This window comes from Pipra filicauda, unplaced genomic scaffold (genome assembly GCF_003945595.2).
Source record: "Pipra filicauda isolate LSUMZ 115617 unplaced genomic scaffold, ASM394559v2 scaffold190_size1978887_pilon, whole genome shotgun sequence".
NCBI classification, from domain to species: Eukaryota; Metazoa; Chordata; class Aves; order Passeriformes; family Pipridae; genus Pipra; species Pipra filicauda.
The window spans coordinates 1598746-1612286 of NW_024104299.1; the positions used below are offsets into that span (position 1 = coordinate 1598746).

At 37.7% G+C, this 13541-nt stretch overlaps 1 protein-coding gene across 3 annotated transcripts in view; it reads right to left on the minus strand.

Annotated features, from left to right (window-relative positions):
• Positions 1-651: 651 nt before the first annotated feature.
• Positions 652-13541, minus strand: part of PLCE1 (phospholipase C epsilon 1) — a 149727-nt gene continuing 136837 nt past the window's right edge. For all 3 annotated transcript variants that reach the window (XM_039380246.1, XM_027743126.2, XM_039380245.1), the window contains 9 exons: positions 13180-13343; positions 11944-12205; positions 10943-11061; positions 9717-9845; positions 8782-8991; positions 6869-7030; positions 6491-6709; positions 5527-5733; positions 652-4507 (listed from right to left, as the gene is read on the minus strand). In XM_039380246.1, the coding sequence (XP_039236180.1) occupies positions 5554-5733; positions 6491-6709; positions 6869-7030; positions 8782-8991; positions 9717-9845; positions 10943-11061; positions 11944-12205; positions 13180-13343 (1445 nt within the window). In that variant the 3' untranslated portion in view covers positions 652-4507; positions 5527-5553. The remainder of the gene's footprint in view (positions 4508-5526; positions 5734-6490; positions 6710-6868; positions 7031-8781; positions 8992-9716; positions 9846-10942; positions 11062-11943; positions 12206-13179; positions 13344-13541) is intronic.

The window sequence follows — 13541 nt, forward strand, 5'->3', positions numbered from 1 at the left end:
CCTGGTTCCCCAAATGTAAGTTATTGCCTAGTTGTTTTAGAATCCATTTTCAGCTGCATGTTGGCTTTGCAAACAGTAAGTGAAATATATGAACTAATTAAAAGATGATATTGTCTTTATGTGAATTCCATTCTACAGGGGACTGTGGTGGGCTGTCCCTGGCTGACAGCTCAGCTAATGTATTTTTGTAGTGTTTAGTCTATGATGTGATAATGATATATGTGTAAGTTTTTCAAAGCTTTCATTCAAGTCAGAAAATAGCTTTTTCTCTAGGGTATTTAGTTTTTTATCCTGATTTATAGTTCTTAGATAGTTTTAAAAGTAAATTTCCTTTTTTCTTTTAATACATGTTTTTAGTATTAATCACACTAATTCACCAACTTTGAAATAGTTAAACATAAATTCACAGACATTTTTAGAATAGACATCTATGTATTAATGGATTAGAAAATTCCTGTTTTACTATGTAGATTACAAAACTGCATACATAACACTGATATTTATACATGTTTAGGTTGTGATTCCCATAGCTTTTGAATAGTTTTTTTTAGTGTGAAGTGTTCACAAAATGGATGTGTTTTAAATTCTGAAAAATTCCAAGGGGGCCATTTGCCAATACTTTGGTCAGTTTGGGAAGGCAAAAGCAAAGAGTGAACATCTTAAACCATTTATTTTTTTTTACAACATATACAAATACAGGTTTATTCTTCAAGTCAGCAGAGAGAAAATAGTCCAGGTGGAAAATTTTGAAATTGTTCATTTTTCATAGTTTCCAAACATACAGAGACTGGCACATAGTGATGTTGCATTGTCAGAATACTCTGACATGCTTTAAGAGGCAGAGAAAGACAACTGTACAACTAAGTCATTCTGAAAGAGCCTATACATCTATTGGATCAAAAATCTTATTTACTGCTATTTATTTTTGTGTTTAATTTGCTAACTCTGCCAAATGTCTATTACTATTTAAGTTGCAAAACATTTATCACAGACAGGAAAAAAATGCCACCATTGGTACATTTAGTGGGCTACCCTAAAAGTAAACTGAGTTTTATAGTGGAATAATAACTGACAGTGATTAAAAACCAAATGCTAATTGAAGCATTCAAAGAGCTAGAGCAGAGCAGAGCAGACAGTTCAGTTTCAGAAGCTGCAGACTCAGCCTTTCACTGAAATGTAAAGTTACCAGCAAGGTCTTCTTTTTTGAAAATAAACTATGAATGTAAGAGAAAGTGTTCCTGAAATATTTAGATATTTCCATGTTGAAGTCTTTAAATCTCCAAAGCATGTGATTTCTAGAAGCAGACACTTCACCTAGTATTCACCTAATATTTGTAGCAAGAAAAGTAATGTGACTAGGTTTAAAAAAAATAAAACTGCGATAGTACTTTTTAGTCTTCTGCTATAGTTTGGGATCAGTAAGATAGAAACAAGAAACCCTTCAGGTGGGAGAGGAAGCAGCTCCTGGTGTGCCCCAGTTCCTACAGATGGAGCAGTGCTGATGCAGGCAGGAGCTGTGACTGCCCGTCTTTCGTCCCATACCAGAACACCACTGCAAGCACCACGTGCTGCACAGGGAGAAGTTAAGAACTTGGTAGAAAAGTAGCAGTTTTTTAAATAGTACAGAATAAAATGCTTCTGTATTTTTGCCATTAGGCAATGGAGCATGAGATTTCCACCTGTAAACTGTTCAGTGTAAGACCTGCTACTGCTCAGAGACAGCATGTTTCTGGAAGGTGTTGATTATTTACATTCCTTTCTTTCAAACTTTATCCTGGAAGCTGCTTCCTGTAAATAGTTTGTAATGTAAAAATGAATGTATTTTCCTAATTGATGTCCATGCCCAGCCAGAAGCACAGAAAAGGACAAAGTTATTTTGTCAGTCTTGTCGCAGGAGGGTGTAGACAAATATTCCTGCAGAAATAAAATCCGCGGCTAAGCAGAATAAATTTCCTATTAGCATAATAACTCAGCACATGGAAGCTCCTTAACTGAGCTTTCAAGAAAGTTAACTGCCCCCCCCCATTTAATGCTTCAGGTGGTGGTGTATTTTCACTATCAGGAAACTTGGACCCAACAAAAGGAAGAGTATTGTAATTCTTTTCCAAATTCACTCCAAAGTGTACCATGTTTCATTAACAAAAGTTTACTTGGCTATTTACCAATACCTAAACTTGAAATTAAGTGATATATGAACATTAATGAAATACTAGAACAGGGTAGTTAGCCTTACATAATTCCAGATATCTACATGCCTACAAATATGGATTTTGAAATAAAAAGCCAAATACTTTGCTCTCCTCTTTCACTGTAATAAACAGCAAGCAGCAAAAGCAGCTTTTGGTGAGACTAATGAGGAAGATATTCATATTAAGTTCCCACAGCTAGAAAAATTACTGTATTAGTAGAAATAGTAAAAATCTGCTGCTTTTAAATTGCCACCAGATTTCAGGCTAGTGTTAGATCTGCGTTAATGTGACACGGCTACTGTTGTCCCTTGATCCCCAAGGTTTGTATGTTGAATCTAATTAATTAGCCAGTGTGTGATACTTAGGTGATGGTAAGAATTTTCAGTGCTGCTAAAGATTTAAAAAAAAACCAACAAACCACCACCAAAAAAAAAGGCCAGACAGGTAAGGGCAAACTACAGGAACCTTAAGTATTGTTTCTAAAATGCCACAATCAACATCAAAAAGAAAAAATTCTTAGTGATGTGAATCTGCTACTGTGTTAAAATAACAGAGAATGAAGCTAACATTTAAAAACCAGTTGCATTAGTTGAATTGTGCAGCAGGTTGATGTATTTCCTAGTAATTCCAAAGAATTCCAAAGCAAACTGCGTATAAAACTATGTGTAAGTTGTCACTTCTAACATTTTACTCGGGATCAGTCTTTTCTTATGCATGTGCAGAGTTCAAGTTGGTACTAATGAGTGAAGAGGCTGAGCTCGGAGGTGGTTGGGGGTGCTATATCAGTTCAAAAGTTTACTTTTGTAAAAGACAAGCAGTGGGAAGTGCATGGCCTCTGTGAGGATATGCCACCAGGAAATTTGACTTTTTTTGTACTGCTGTAGTTATTTTTCCTGAAAGCTGGAAATGACCTCAAGAGGGCACTTTTTTGCTTTGGTAATAGCTATTTTACAGGCATTTTCTGTAGTGTGTACTGAAAGACTTCATCGTTTCTGGTGACAGAATGCAGGTTCTGTCTGCTTGTTTATATGACAGTTAATGACTTTTCTTTCTTCTGTTTCATTTTCTAATTAATAGGGGGGCATCAGTTGTCATGACACTACTGCCTGTTACTTCTTTCTCTTGTTTAGGGATTGCTCTAGTGAGACAAAACCGTGTGCAGAGCAATTTGTTCACCACAGACACATTTCTTGTGGGAGATCAAAGGGATCACTGATTCCAGCAGTTGTTTAATTTGTGCCCCTGTAACTCGGTATGGATTGTTTTAAGTAACTAAACACATTAGTAACTCCCATGGAAATAAAAAAAAAGACTAGCACAACTAATTTACTTACATATCAAAAGATGAATTCAGCAAACGTAAAACTTCACAACAGTGTTTCTATGTAAACAAAAATGTCAGGAGTTATAGGGTAAAAGTTCTTTATACTCTCTGTAACAGACAAGTAAAAAGACATTTCTGACTGTATGGAAAAATGTATTTGAATTAAAAATTTTGAAATGTTAATTACACTTATCAATGCATTGTTTTGAATTTGGTCAGTTTGGAGTATTAAACATCTTGCGCTGAAAAGAAACAACCATAAAAGTTCAAACATATTTTCCTCTAAATCCAGAGAGAGGTAAAAATCTGCATTTTCTAAAAAGTAGTATATGATAAATATATTATACAATGCCATGTACTTTGGAACATGATAATAAATATTCTGTCTTTAAACACAAGCCTGGAAAACAAGAATTTATAAGAAGAAAATGTTGTTGCTTGTCAAAGTCTCACTACCAGTTAGGTGTATTTAGCTATTGTACATTATTTTGTTAAAGTAGATAAACCATAAATAATTTTGAGTGTTTTGTGTATATTCACCAAAGTTAAACAGATATGCAAAGGAAGTTACAGTATATTTAAATCTCTTTACAATCACTTAACACAGTGTTTAACAGAAATCTTCAGGTAAAAGTGCGTTATTTTAAAATAATACACATAAAAGAACACTCTGGTTCTCTGCCTTCAGTTTCCTTAGAGGCAACAAGTTAAAATTATCTTTTGTTTAAAAAGGAGAGGGTGATGACACATGTTTGTTTACAACATAGAGTCCAAGAAAACTTCTCCATCCGCCTATGGAGAATCTGCAGATGTGAAGATACGGGAAGAGCAGAATCTTCCGATAGCTGACAGGCATCTTTCCAATCTACAGTATCCCATTTAGGATTCCCAGATTCTAGATGTTAATCCAGCAGAATTGCCTGGATCAGGCATCTGTAGCACAGGGCACACAATTGTTGACCAGTTCAGTCCACAGCAGGATCCTTCAAAGGCACTGCAGAAGGATTCAGTAATGTAAATTCCAGTTTTAAAAGAGCAAGAAATAACAAATGCGGAAGAGGGAACCTGACTGGGCTCTTTCCATAATTTACTTTGCTTTCCTTGAATTCAGCTATAGTAGCCAAGAAATAAGGTATCAAATTTATCCCTTCATATTTTAAATACCTTGCAAATGAAAACATTACTTGAATTCTGTTAATTTAATGACTTAGCAGTAGTATGACAGTGCAGGCCAAATAATGCTTTAATAATTAGGTGTATGCGGAAAGAAAAAGGTAATATTAAATTGGCCATTAGTGAGATGGGATTATCAACACTGAAAAAGATTTCTTCATTTGCAAGGAGCTGTAACTTCCCAGTTGCTGTCTCAGTGCTGTAGTAGCACTGTGCAAATGTCTGGTTAGTGTACATTGCTGGACAAGTTGCACTTAGTATCTCCATATAAACGAGACAGTCTTATGTTGTGTATTTCAGTTGTTTGAAGTCAAGCAAGATGGAAGAAACTGAAGAGATACAGAAATGATAGTATAAATGTTTAAACATTTCTGGCAAAATTCCCACTGAGAGAAATTAACACCATCAACTTGTTTTAGCTAAAAAGGAGATGGCCAGTCCTGATGATTTTGTTATCTGCATGTAACAAAAAGTAAAAGCTCTACTGGCCACTTCCATTTACTTTGGCCCAGAGCAAAAGAGTAACAGTACATCATTAATTAAGCACCATTACTCATTAAAATGCGTACTATAAAATCAACCAGGATGCAACATTTTGGTTTGGTTTTGTGGGTGAAACTCCAGTCTGATTCACTGGAGCAAATGCCATAATTAAGGACTGGAGACCTTACTGCTGTCACTGTGCCTGTGCACACCGATGGGTAAGGCTTCTATGGATCTTTCTGTCAGTCCCTTGTACCTCACCCTGGTTTGACCAGCTACAACTCTGGAAAAAAAATCCTCAGTAAATCACATAAATGATTACTCAGAGATGTGATTGTTGGGATCGGTGTCTCGTACCTGAACAGACCGTGGGCAGTGGGGTGGCTACTCTACAATGTCACTGAAGGTCAAGCCACACGCGGCCCTTTCGTCCTTGCTCTGGGGACTGTCCGACAACACCTGCAGCGAGGGCGACATGAACCCCCGATACTGCTTACTGGACTTGGTTAACTTCTTCAGTTCACTGGTAAAAGAGATGCCTTTTCTTTTGTCATCTCGTGCTGCCTGTAAAAAAACAAAGAAACAAAAAAAAAAATCATAGAAGTCATTTAACAGCTGCTTGTTAGCTGTGAAATACAGAATTAATATGAAAACACCTAACATATTTCTAAGCAGGCCTTCCTTTTGAAATGCAGTATGTCTGTGCTTTCACAGGCAAGCACATCCTACTCATTGTTCTGAATAAATTAATTTAAAATTATGCCTTGTCAAAGATATGTTTAGTAAATTTAGTATAAACTTTTATAAAAAGATCTGTGCTTATAATACAGTTACTTTAAAGCAACAGCTGCTGTGGATTGGTGGTGTCTGCAGGCAGGCAGAACGCAGCTCCTTCTCCCAGTAGGCATGTACTTCATTCCTGCCATTTTCTGAAGCCTGAGATAAAGCAACAGAACAACTTTTTCACTGGGCAGGAATAAAGGAGACTTTATTCCAGTAGCTTTTAAGCTCTGCCCATTTGAATGGTCCTTTATTATGATGGAAAGTGTGGCATGCACAGCCAGAAGATTTTGAAAAACAGAAAGCTGGTAGCAGATAAAGGTTGTCCTGGATTTGCAGGCTGTGAGGGAGTCAACTTTGCAGTTTTGCAAAGGAAAAAAGTAAGGGAGGTTCGGAGAAAAGAGGAATCTGCTTTTTGCTGTAGTCTCTCTTCCCCACTTGCCCTCATGCCAGTTGTGTGTCTCTCCCATTGAAAGCAGGTTCCCATTAAGCTGATCACACACTATCTACAACACCTGCTGCAAAGTATTGCATCTTTTACCTGAACCTGTTCTTTGAGCTTCAGGATAAATTTTCCCGCTCCCTTCCATTTGCTTTGGGCCTGAAACACACACTCTTGATCAGAGAGAATCCTCTGAGATGGTTTAGATGTTGAGGACTTTTTGTTTGTTGGCTCTTTTGTCACCTCTTCCAGGAGCACATAATCACTTGGATTTGGATTGCTCAAAATGCTGTAGGAGTATTTTGCTTTGCAAAGAGTCTGTTTAAAAGCAGAGAAAAAATAAGACAAAAAAGAAGGCATTCCCTCAGATTCAGGTTACTAAACCGATTCCTCAGCTAATGCTGAGAACAAACCCCACCTTATCTTGTGTGAAACCAGCCTCCACCCCACAGATTAACATGGAAAGGTGCAGCTCACCTGCTGTATGACATCCTGAGCCGTGCTGAAGCGGGGAGCCTTGATGACGGTGCGTGGTTGCTCTGGGGAGACATCGTGTACCTGAACAAAGAAACTGTCATCCTCGGAGCTGATGGCTGCTTCTTCCTTTGCTTCTTGAAAGACATTTCTCTCGTTTAAATTCTACAGAGAAAATAAATGAGAGCCAGATTAATTTACTTCAGAAAGGTAACTAATAGCTGGTGGTCACAAAAGGTTTTTATCACATGGAAATTGGAGACTCTGCTTGTAGCCCCAGCTCCATTTTGTTAAATGCATTACAGGAGAGTTTTGACAAGCTACTACTGCTAATAAATACCTGTGTTTCTACAATCAGTGTCTGGAGACGTATGCATAGTCACTTAAATCCTTTCTTTCCTTATGTACACAAAATTATGTTTTGTCATCTAATGGTGGCAGTAAGATGGGAGATGGTGGAAAGGGTTCTTTTCTCTCCTGTCCCTGCACTAAAGCCAAAAGTACTTAGAGAGTAAGAAGTCTAAGCAAACGTTTTCCTGTGGTGTAGAGCAAGAGGAAGGATGTTTGTTCGTCCCTTTTCAGGCTCTCTGACTAATGCAGATTTTCAGGCAGAATTCCTCCCTGCACCTTCTCTCAGAGAATGCATTTCTGTCCAACACCTTGGAACACAGCTTGGATTCATAAGCTGTAAACATGAGCTGTGTTTCACACCCTCCAGTGGACCCACTCCTTGTTTTTCAATCAGATTTGCAGCTTCATTTCTAGTTCCAAGCTCTGAGGTGCTGCTGTCTGCAGAAAGGCTCAGAATTACAGATAATGCTTTGGGGTACTCACATCACAGGACAAAACTACAGCATAATTTTCACATGAGCCAAGACAGATTTTAACTCCCATTTTCTAACAGAATGGGGCTTGGCAGTGACATGTGGTGGTGCACACTGACAAAGTCAGTGCTGCAGTCAACAGAATTTAGTAGGTTACTATTTCCACAAACAAATTTCTACCTTGTAACTTATTGTGATTTTTTTTGCCAAATGTTAGAAATAAAGGAAAACAAAATGTGGACTTGTGTAATTTAATGGTAATTTGTCAAATTGAAGCTTTATCAAAAGTTCTGTCAAACTAATAAAAAAATACATTTTTTCACTTTAAAGTATCTCAGAGGATCTCTATCATTTTTGTATGTAAAATCTGTGTACTAATAAGCATTTTTGTAGGCCGAACTGACCAAAGAAAGTGTGTCCAGAAATGAGATCATTAGGTGTTTTTGTCCTGCTTTTTTTGTCTCTCACAAGCCTGGGCACTAGCATATTTTCAAGCTGTAGATGCTTTGCTTACAGTTTAAACTGAAGTAATCCGTCCATTTTCCTCCTTTAAATGAAAAGAAATCGCCTATTTCATTATTTTAGGTTATCATTAATAATTTAATTATCCTTTGTGATCCTTTTAGACTTATTCTATCCTTTTAGACTTATTCTTTAATATTAAAATTATTTCTAATTTTTCTAGACAGATAAGAAGTTTCTGACATCCAAACTGATTGATAATGGTTGTCTGGAGTTCTGTTATCTATGATCCTATGGTATTAACTATTATCTTTCTTTATATTAATTTCCTATCCTGGCATAATGTATGGCATTAAATTAGAACACAACATGGAACTGGTGAGTGAGTGATAATGCTTAAACATCACACAGCTGATAGTAAAGCTGAGTGAGGTCCAGTTAATGTCGCACAGGTGCATGAAGTCTAGTTGTCCTTGCTCACTCAAGAGTTATGTTTGTTTTTAAACAATGTACACAGCATTGACATTACTCACCAAGTAGTGAAACAAATACTGCACCCTTTCATTTCCTGGTCCTAAGAGCTATTTTTAGCTATCTTTGTAAATAACAATTTATCTAAAACAGACTTACTTCCTCTCGGGTTTTAAAGATAATCCTTCCAACATATCCTTCTTCTGGGAACCAACTGTTCAAAAGCTGCACTAGCCCTTCTTCAGGACCAATCACTCTCTGGAATGGTGGTTTTCTGCATTCACTCTTTTCTTTAGATATGAAACTTTTCTCTTCCATCAGAAAATAGTCTGCAGCGCATGACTCGGTGCCTTTTATGGTAGCCAAGAGCTAAGACAGACCATAATAAACACACAACAATTAGAACGCTAAATATAAACACTGCATAATTAGTAGTTATAAATGAGAGTGAATACGGAAGCTTTAAGAATCAATAACTGTTCTGACAGTGCAGGCAGGCTTTCTGATGTGCTATTTATTATTCAGATATTTTACTCCAGGGTAATGTCCTGTTCTCTTTAGCGTAGCCAAGCAGTTCAACTATCCCAGACAAGGCAGTGCTATTTAAGCTTATTTCTGTCCTGTTTGGCTGGCCAGACAATTTATTCATAATCCCAGGACAGTACAGTCTTTTCCCACTGCTAGAATAACAATCCCTGTTGAGTTAACTGGTTTTGCTACTCATGAACTTGGCCTTCTAACTTTTACTCTGTATTCCTATGGTGCTCAAGTTCAAAGAATTCTGCAGAAATGTTTGCCCTTGTTGTGAGGACAGCCCACTGCCTCCGTTGGCCAGAAAGATTGTTTTTCTCATCTACATATGCCCAAATATTAAAATACTGATAGGGAATATATTCTAAAATGATAAATCATTTCACTGATTATTTTCTGTGTCTGCAATGTAATTAATTCCACAGCAATACATTTCTAACAGCACCTCCTTGCTGTGATGAACTACAACGACCCTGCATGAGAGAAATGCAGGGAGACAAATGTCCAGAATGATGTTAATGTGGATTCCTGCAGTTGGATGTGCAATTCAGCAGGAAGCTTACCTGATGGAGCAGCTGTGCAGCCGTAGTCCCCGCACTTACATTAAAAACAGTGAAAGGCTCTGGGCCTGGAATTCCATGAACTGTCACTTTGTAAGTCACAGCAGCTTTCCTTTCTCCCAGGCTAAACAACTGTTCAGACAACATTCAACAGGTTACTGAATGTTTTTACATGTAGGCATGTAAAAGGTTGCTTAAAAGAAACTGTACATACAAGTTGTAAGGACCTTGAGAGAGCAAAGCTATCAAGGTAGGACATGGCTCTTATGCTACAGATTGAGGCATTTAAAAAGCACCAACGAACCCTCCAAAAGAGTCCACCCTACCCTGAAGCCGAAGAGAAAGAAGAAAAAGGAAGTTTTCCAGTGAAGGGCAGACCTCCATCACTCATTACTCATTCTAGCTGAGCAGACTATTTACATTTCAGCATACAGATTACTGGGTGAAAACCTATAGCTTTCTTTTAACCTCCAAACCATTTATGTTCTTCCTTTCTGCCTAGTAATTCACCAAGATACATGTTTGGCATGTATTCACAGGAGGATAATATCAGCAACACATCTGCATACACAGGAGCTCAGCAGGTTTTATCTAACACTTGAGTAGTCAGAATAATGATAATATAGATGTTTAAAGTTGCCAAAACATGAGTAACCCAGACAACCTAATATTAAGGGCTATTAATAGAAAAAATCACATCCATCTATGCATGCATAAATAAAAACATATATTTTTAGATATGTGTATATGTATGTATACATATTTGTACATATAAAATATGTGCACATACATATATAAATATGTGTATTTATGGAAATACAGAGTCTTTATTTTCATGTAATAAAATTCAATTTTATTCTCATTATTCCAAAGTTGTTGGTAATTTGCATCTTTCTTTTTATTTTGGTCTCAAATGCTTTGCTTAGAATTCATGCATAAAGGAATGCATGAGGCAGCACTGGACCTTACTGCTCAACTACACTCCTCCAGCCCAGGGGTTCTTGTGCTATACCTAAATACACCAGAGAAGCCAGACTTTGAAAAGATTTACCTTTCCACAGTTTTAGCCAGGTGGATAATCTTACTTCCATCAAAGCCAAAAAGTAGGCATCAGGGTACTTCTGAACAATGTGCAGGTTTAAGGGCTAACACCTTTGAACAGTCTGGCTGTTATTATGACAAGAATACAGGTAATTCACACACACACACACAAAAAAAAATTGAATTACCAAAGATGCAGGCAGAGTGTTTCCAGAGGGACTTTCTTCCATTCTCCGACTGTTTATAAACAAACTGGAAATCTCTAATGTTTCATTGTGCAGGTTATGGAGCTGGACATGTCTGTAGCCTAAAGAGGAAAAATCTGTAAATACTTCACCACATTCTAGAACACAAGTCTCATAAATGGAAAACTCAAATTTGCTGTATTTATAGGTACAATTTGCCACACAAATAGGATTTAAGGCACTGTAATAGCACTGCATTAACGCTGTACAACAGTGTAACCCAAGTGCTATGAATTGCTGAGTGGCTCATACAGCATCCTAGCTTTGTTTTGCCATAATACACAATATATTCATACATAAAATATCTAAATATTAGAATATGAATGAAACAAGGTCAAATTATCACTGGGAAAATGCATGTCTGGCCAGATCTCCTCATATGCCAACACAGACAGTTGTGTGGTATTACAGTGACACAAAGCACATATGAAAGAGCTGCTGGCAACATGGAAACTCCATTTCCCAGGTGTCACAGAATTAGCAATGTTTTCTCAACTCTCTCACTTTCTTTCACCCTTCCTTCAACTCTCCTCCAGCCACAGCTGCCAGAAGCGCAATTCCCCTCTGACCAGTGATCACCCATTACAGCAGTTTCTTGGGCAAAGGACAAGGCAGGGAATGAAACCACTCCATGCTTCTTAAGGGAGCAGCCAGTCTCCAGGTGAACATAACCTCACAAGCACAGCTCAGGATCCGAGCAGGTGTAAGATGCCCCTGTCTCCACAACACCACAGGATCGAGCTTTTTACAACTCACTGGGGCAGCTGCTGGCTCCTAAGGAGTCAGCATTGTACTGCCAGGCCATGGTATGTAGTCTCATATTAGCTCCCTTCCTCCTCTAGAAAAATGCAACTAGCTGATTAAAAATATCCCTCTGGACAGATTCAGTCCAGGAATCTGCTGAACCATTTTGGCATAGGGTGTCACTACAAACTAGGCTGTACCTCTCTTTAGTGCTTTGAGGGGAATGATTCTCTGAGCTGTCACAGCTGAACTGTTATTTTCAACAACTGCGAACCGGAGAAAGACCAAATCCTCAAAGTGAATCCGGAAAAGGAACTGTTCATTCCACATGGGGTTGAGAGTATTGCGATGAATGGGCTTTGTCCGGAAGTGGCAGCTGTCCAGAGGCATCCCCAGCACATCGATTTCAATGCATGGACTGCCCGTGCTATTGCTGGGGCACACGTTCTGTCCAGACACGATCTGAAGCCGAGGAGTACACAGAGAAACCAATTAGTGGAGTAATTCTTTTCCCGTCGTGATTCTGCTAAATATTGTTTAGCACATTCCTAAGCACAGTTTGTTAACGTGCTGATTTAATTACGACACTCCCCTACTTTTGTAATTGCCAGGGCAGTCACTTCAGAAGCAGAGCTGCCTTAACCCCCAACACCACCGCTATGGCATCTCTCCTCTGAAAAAAACACACTATACATCATGAGTGTAACCATTCACGGCATCTGAAAGCTAATCCAGAAAGAATGTACCAGTAATGTAGTCAAAAAGGACCACAATTTCTTCTCCACTACTCTGGAGTGATGGCACTGACGTCTGGTTTGCTTTGGCATATGCAACACAAGAATTAGGTTGCTTTGGCATATGCAACACAAGAATTAGGTGTGTAATTATCACATCTGGGAGAATTCTGATTCTTATGAATCTCACTTTTCTGACACATTTCCTGGAAGGGACTAGCTTCTGAGAATACTTTTTTTTGGCCACAAATCCACGAATTATATATCTTATTATATAACTTGTAAAATATTTTTTTAAAGATTCAGTACGGCTTTTCATAATGGTTTTTTTGTGTAGCTTCTCAAGTGTTCACAAATGTGTCAAACATCAGGGCACATGTGTAATTTTACACAGTTGTGTAGTCCCAAGGAAAATTCTTTCAGGACTGGGTTTCAATGAATATTGTGAAGGAAACAGTGAAAGTAACTATGGATACAAACCAGCCAATAAAATAAAATATAATAAAATAAAATAAAGACAAATCTTTTCTCCTTCCCCTTCCAATTTCTGTTAGTTATGCTGACCTTCAGAAGTACAAGCAACAATTAAAGGTTCAATCTTTCCATTTAGAAGCATGACCATAATGCTGATTAAAGACTGTAGTTACATCTTGTCTACTTCTATCTGTTTGGCTGCATGAAATTCCTTTTTAATGTACTTACTGTTAAAGAATATATAGCTGGCTCCTTATTATCAAAATCTCTTTCCAATGGACAAAACTTCTGGTACATTGAACAATTTTTATCCCACAGAACTGGAGGTTTCAAAACGTATCCACAGCCACCATTAGCCTCAAACATTGCTGCATTAAGTTGCAGAGGAAGATCTGTGAAATAAGGCAGCCAAAACTGACAAAGAGCAATGGTACAATGGAAAAACTGTAACAGTGAAGAAAAAGTCGTGTTTTAGGTATCTTTTTAAAATTATTTTAGTTGTGTACTATAATTTCATTCTTGATTTTCAGAGATAGCTGTAATTTATGTATCGAATTTATCCAATAAGTATACAAAACTATAAAAGCAGT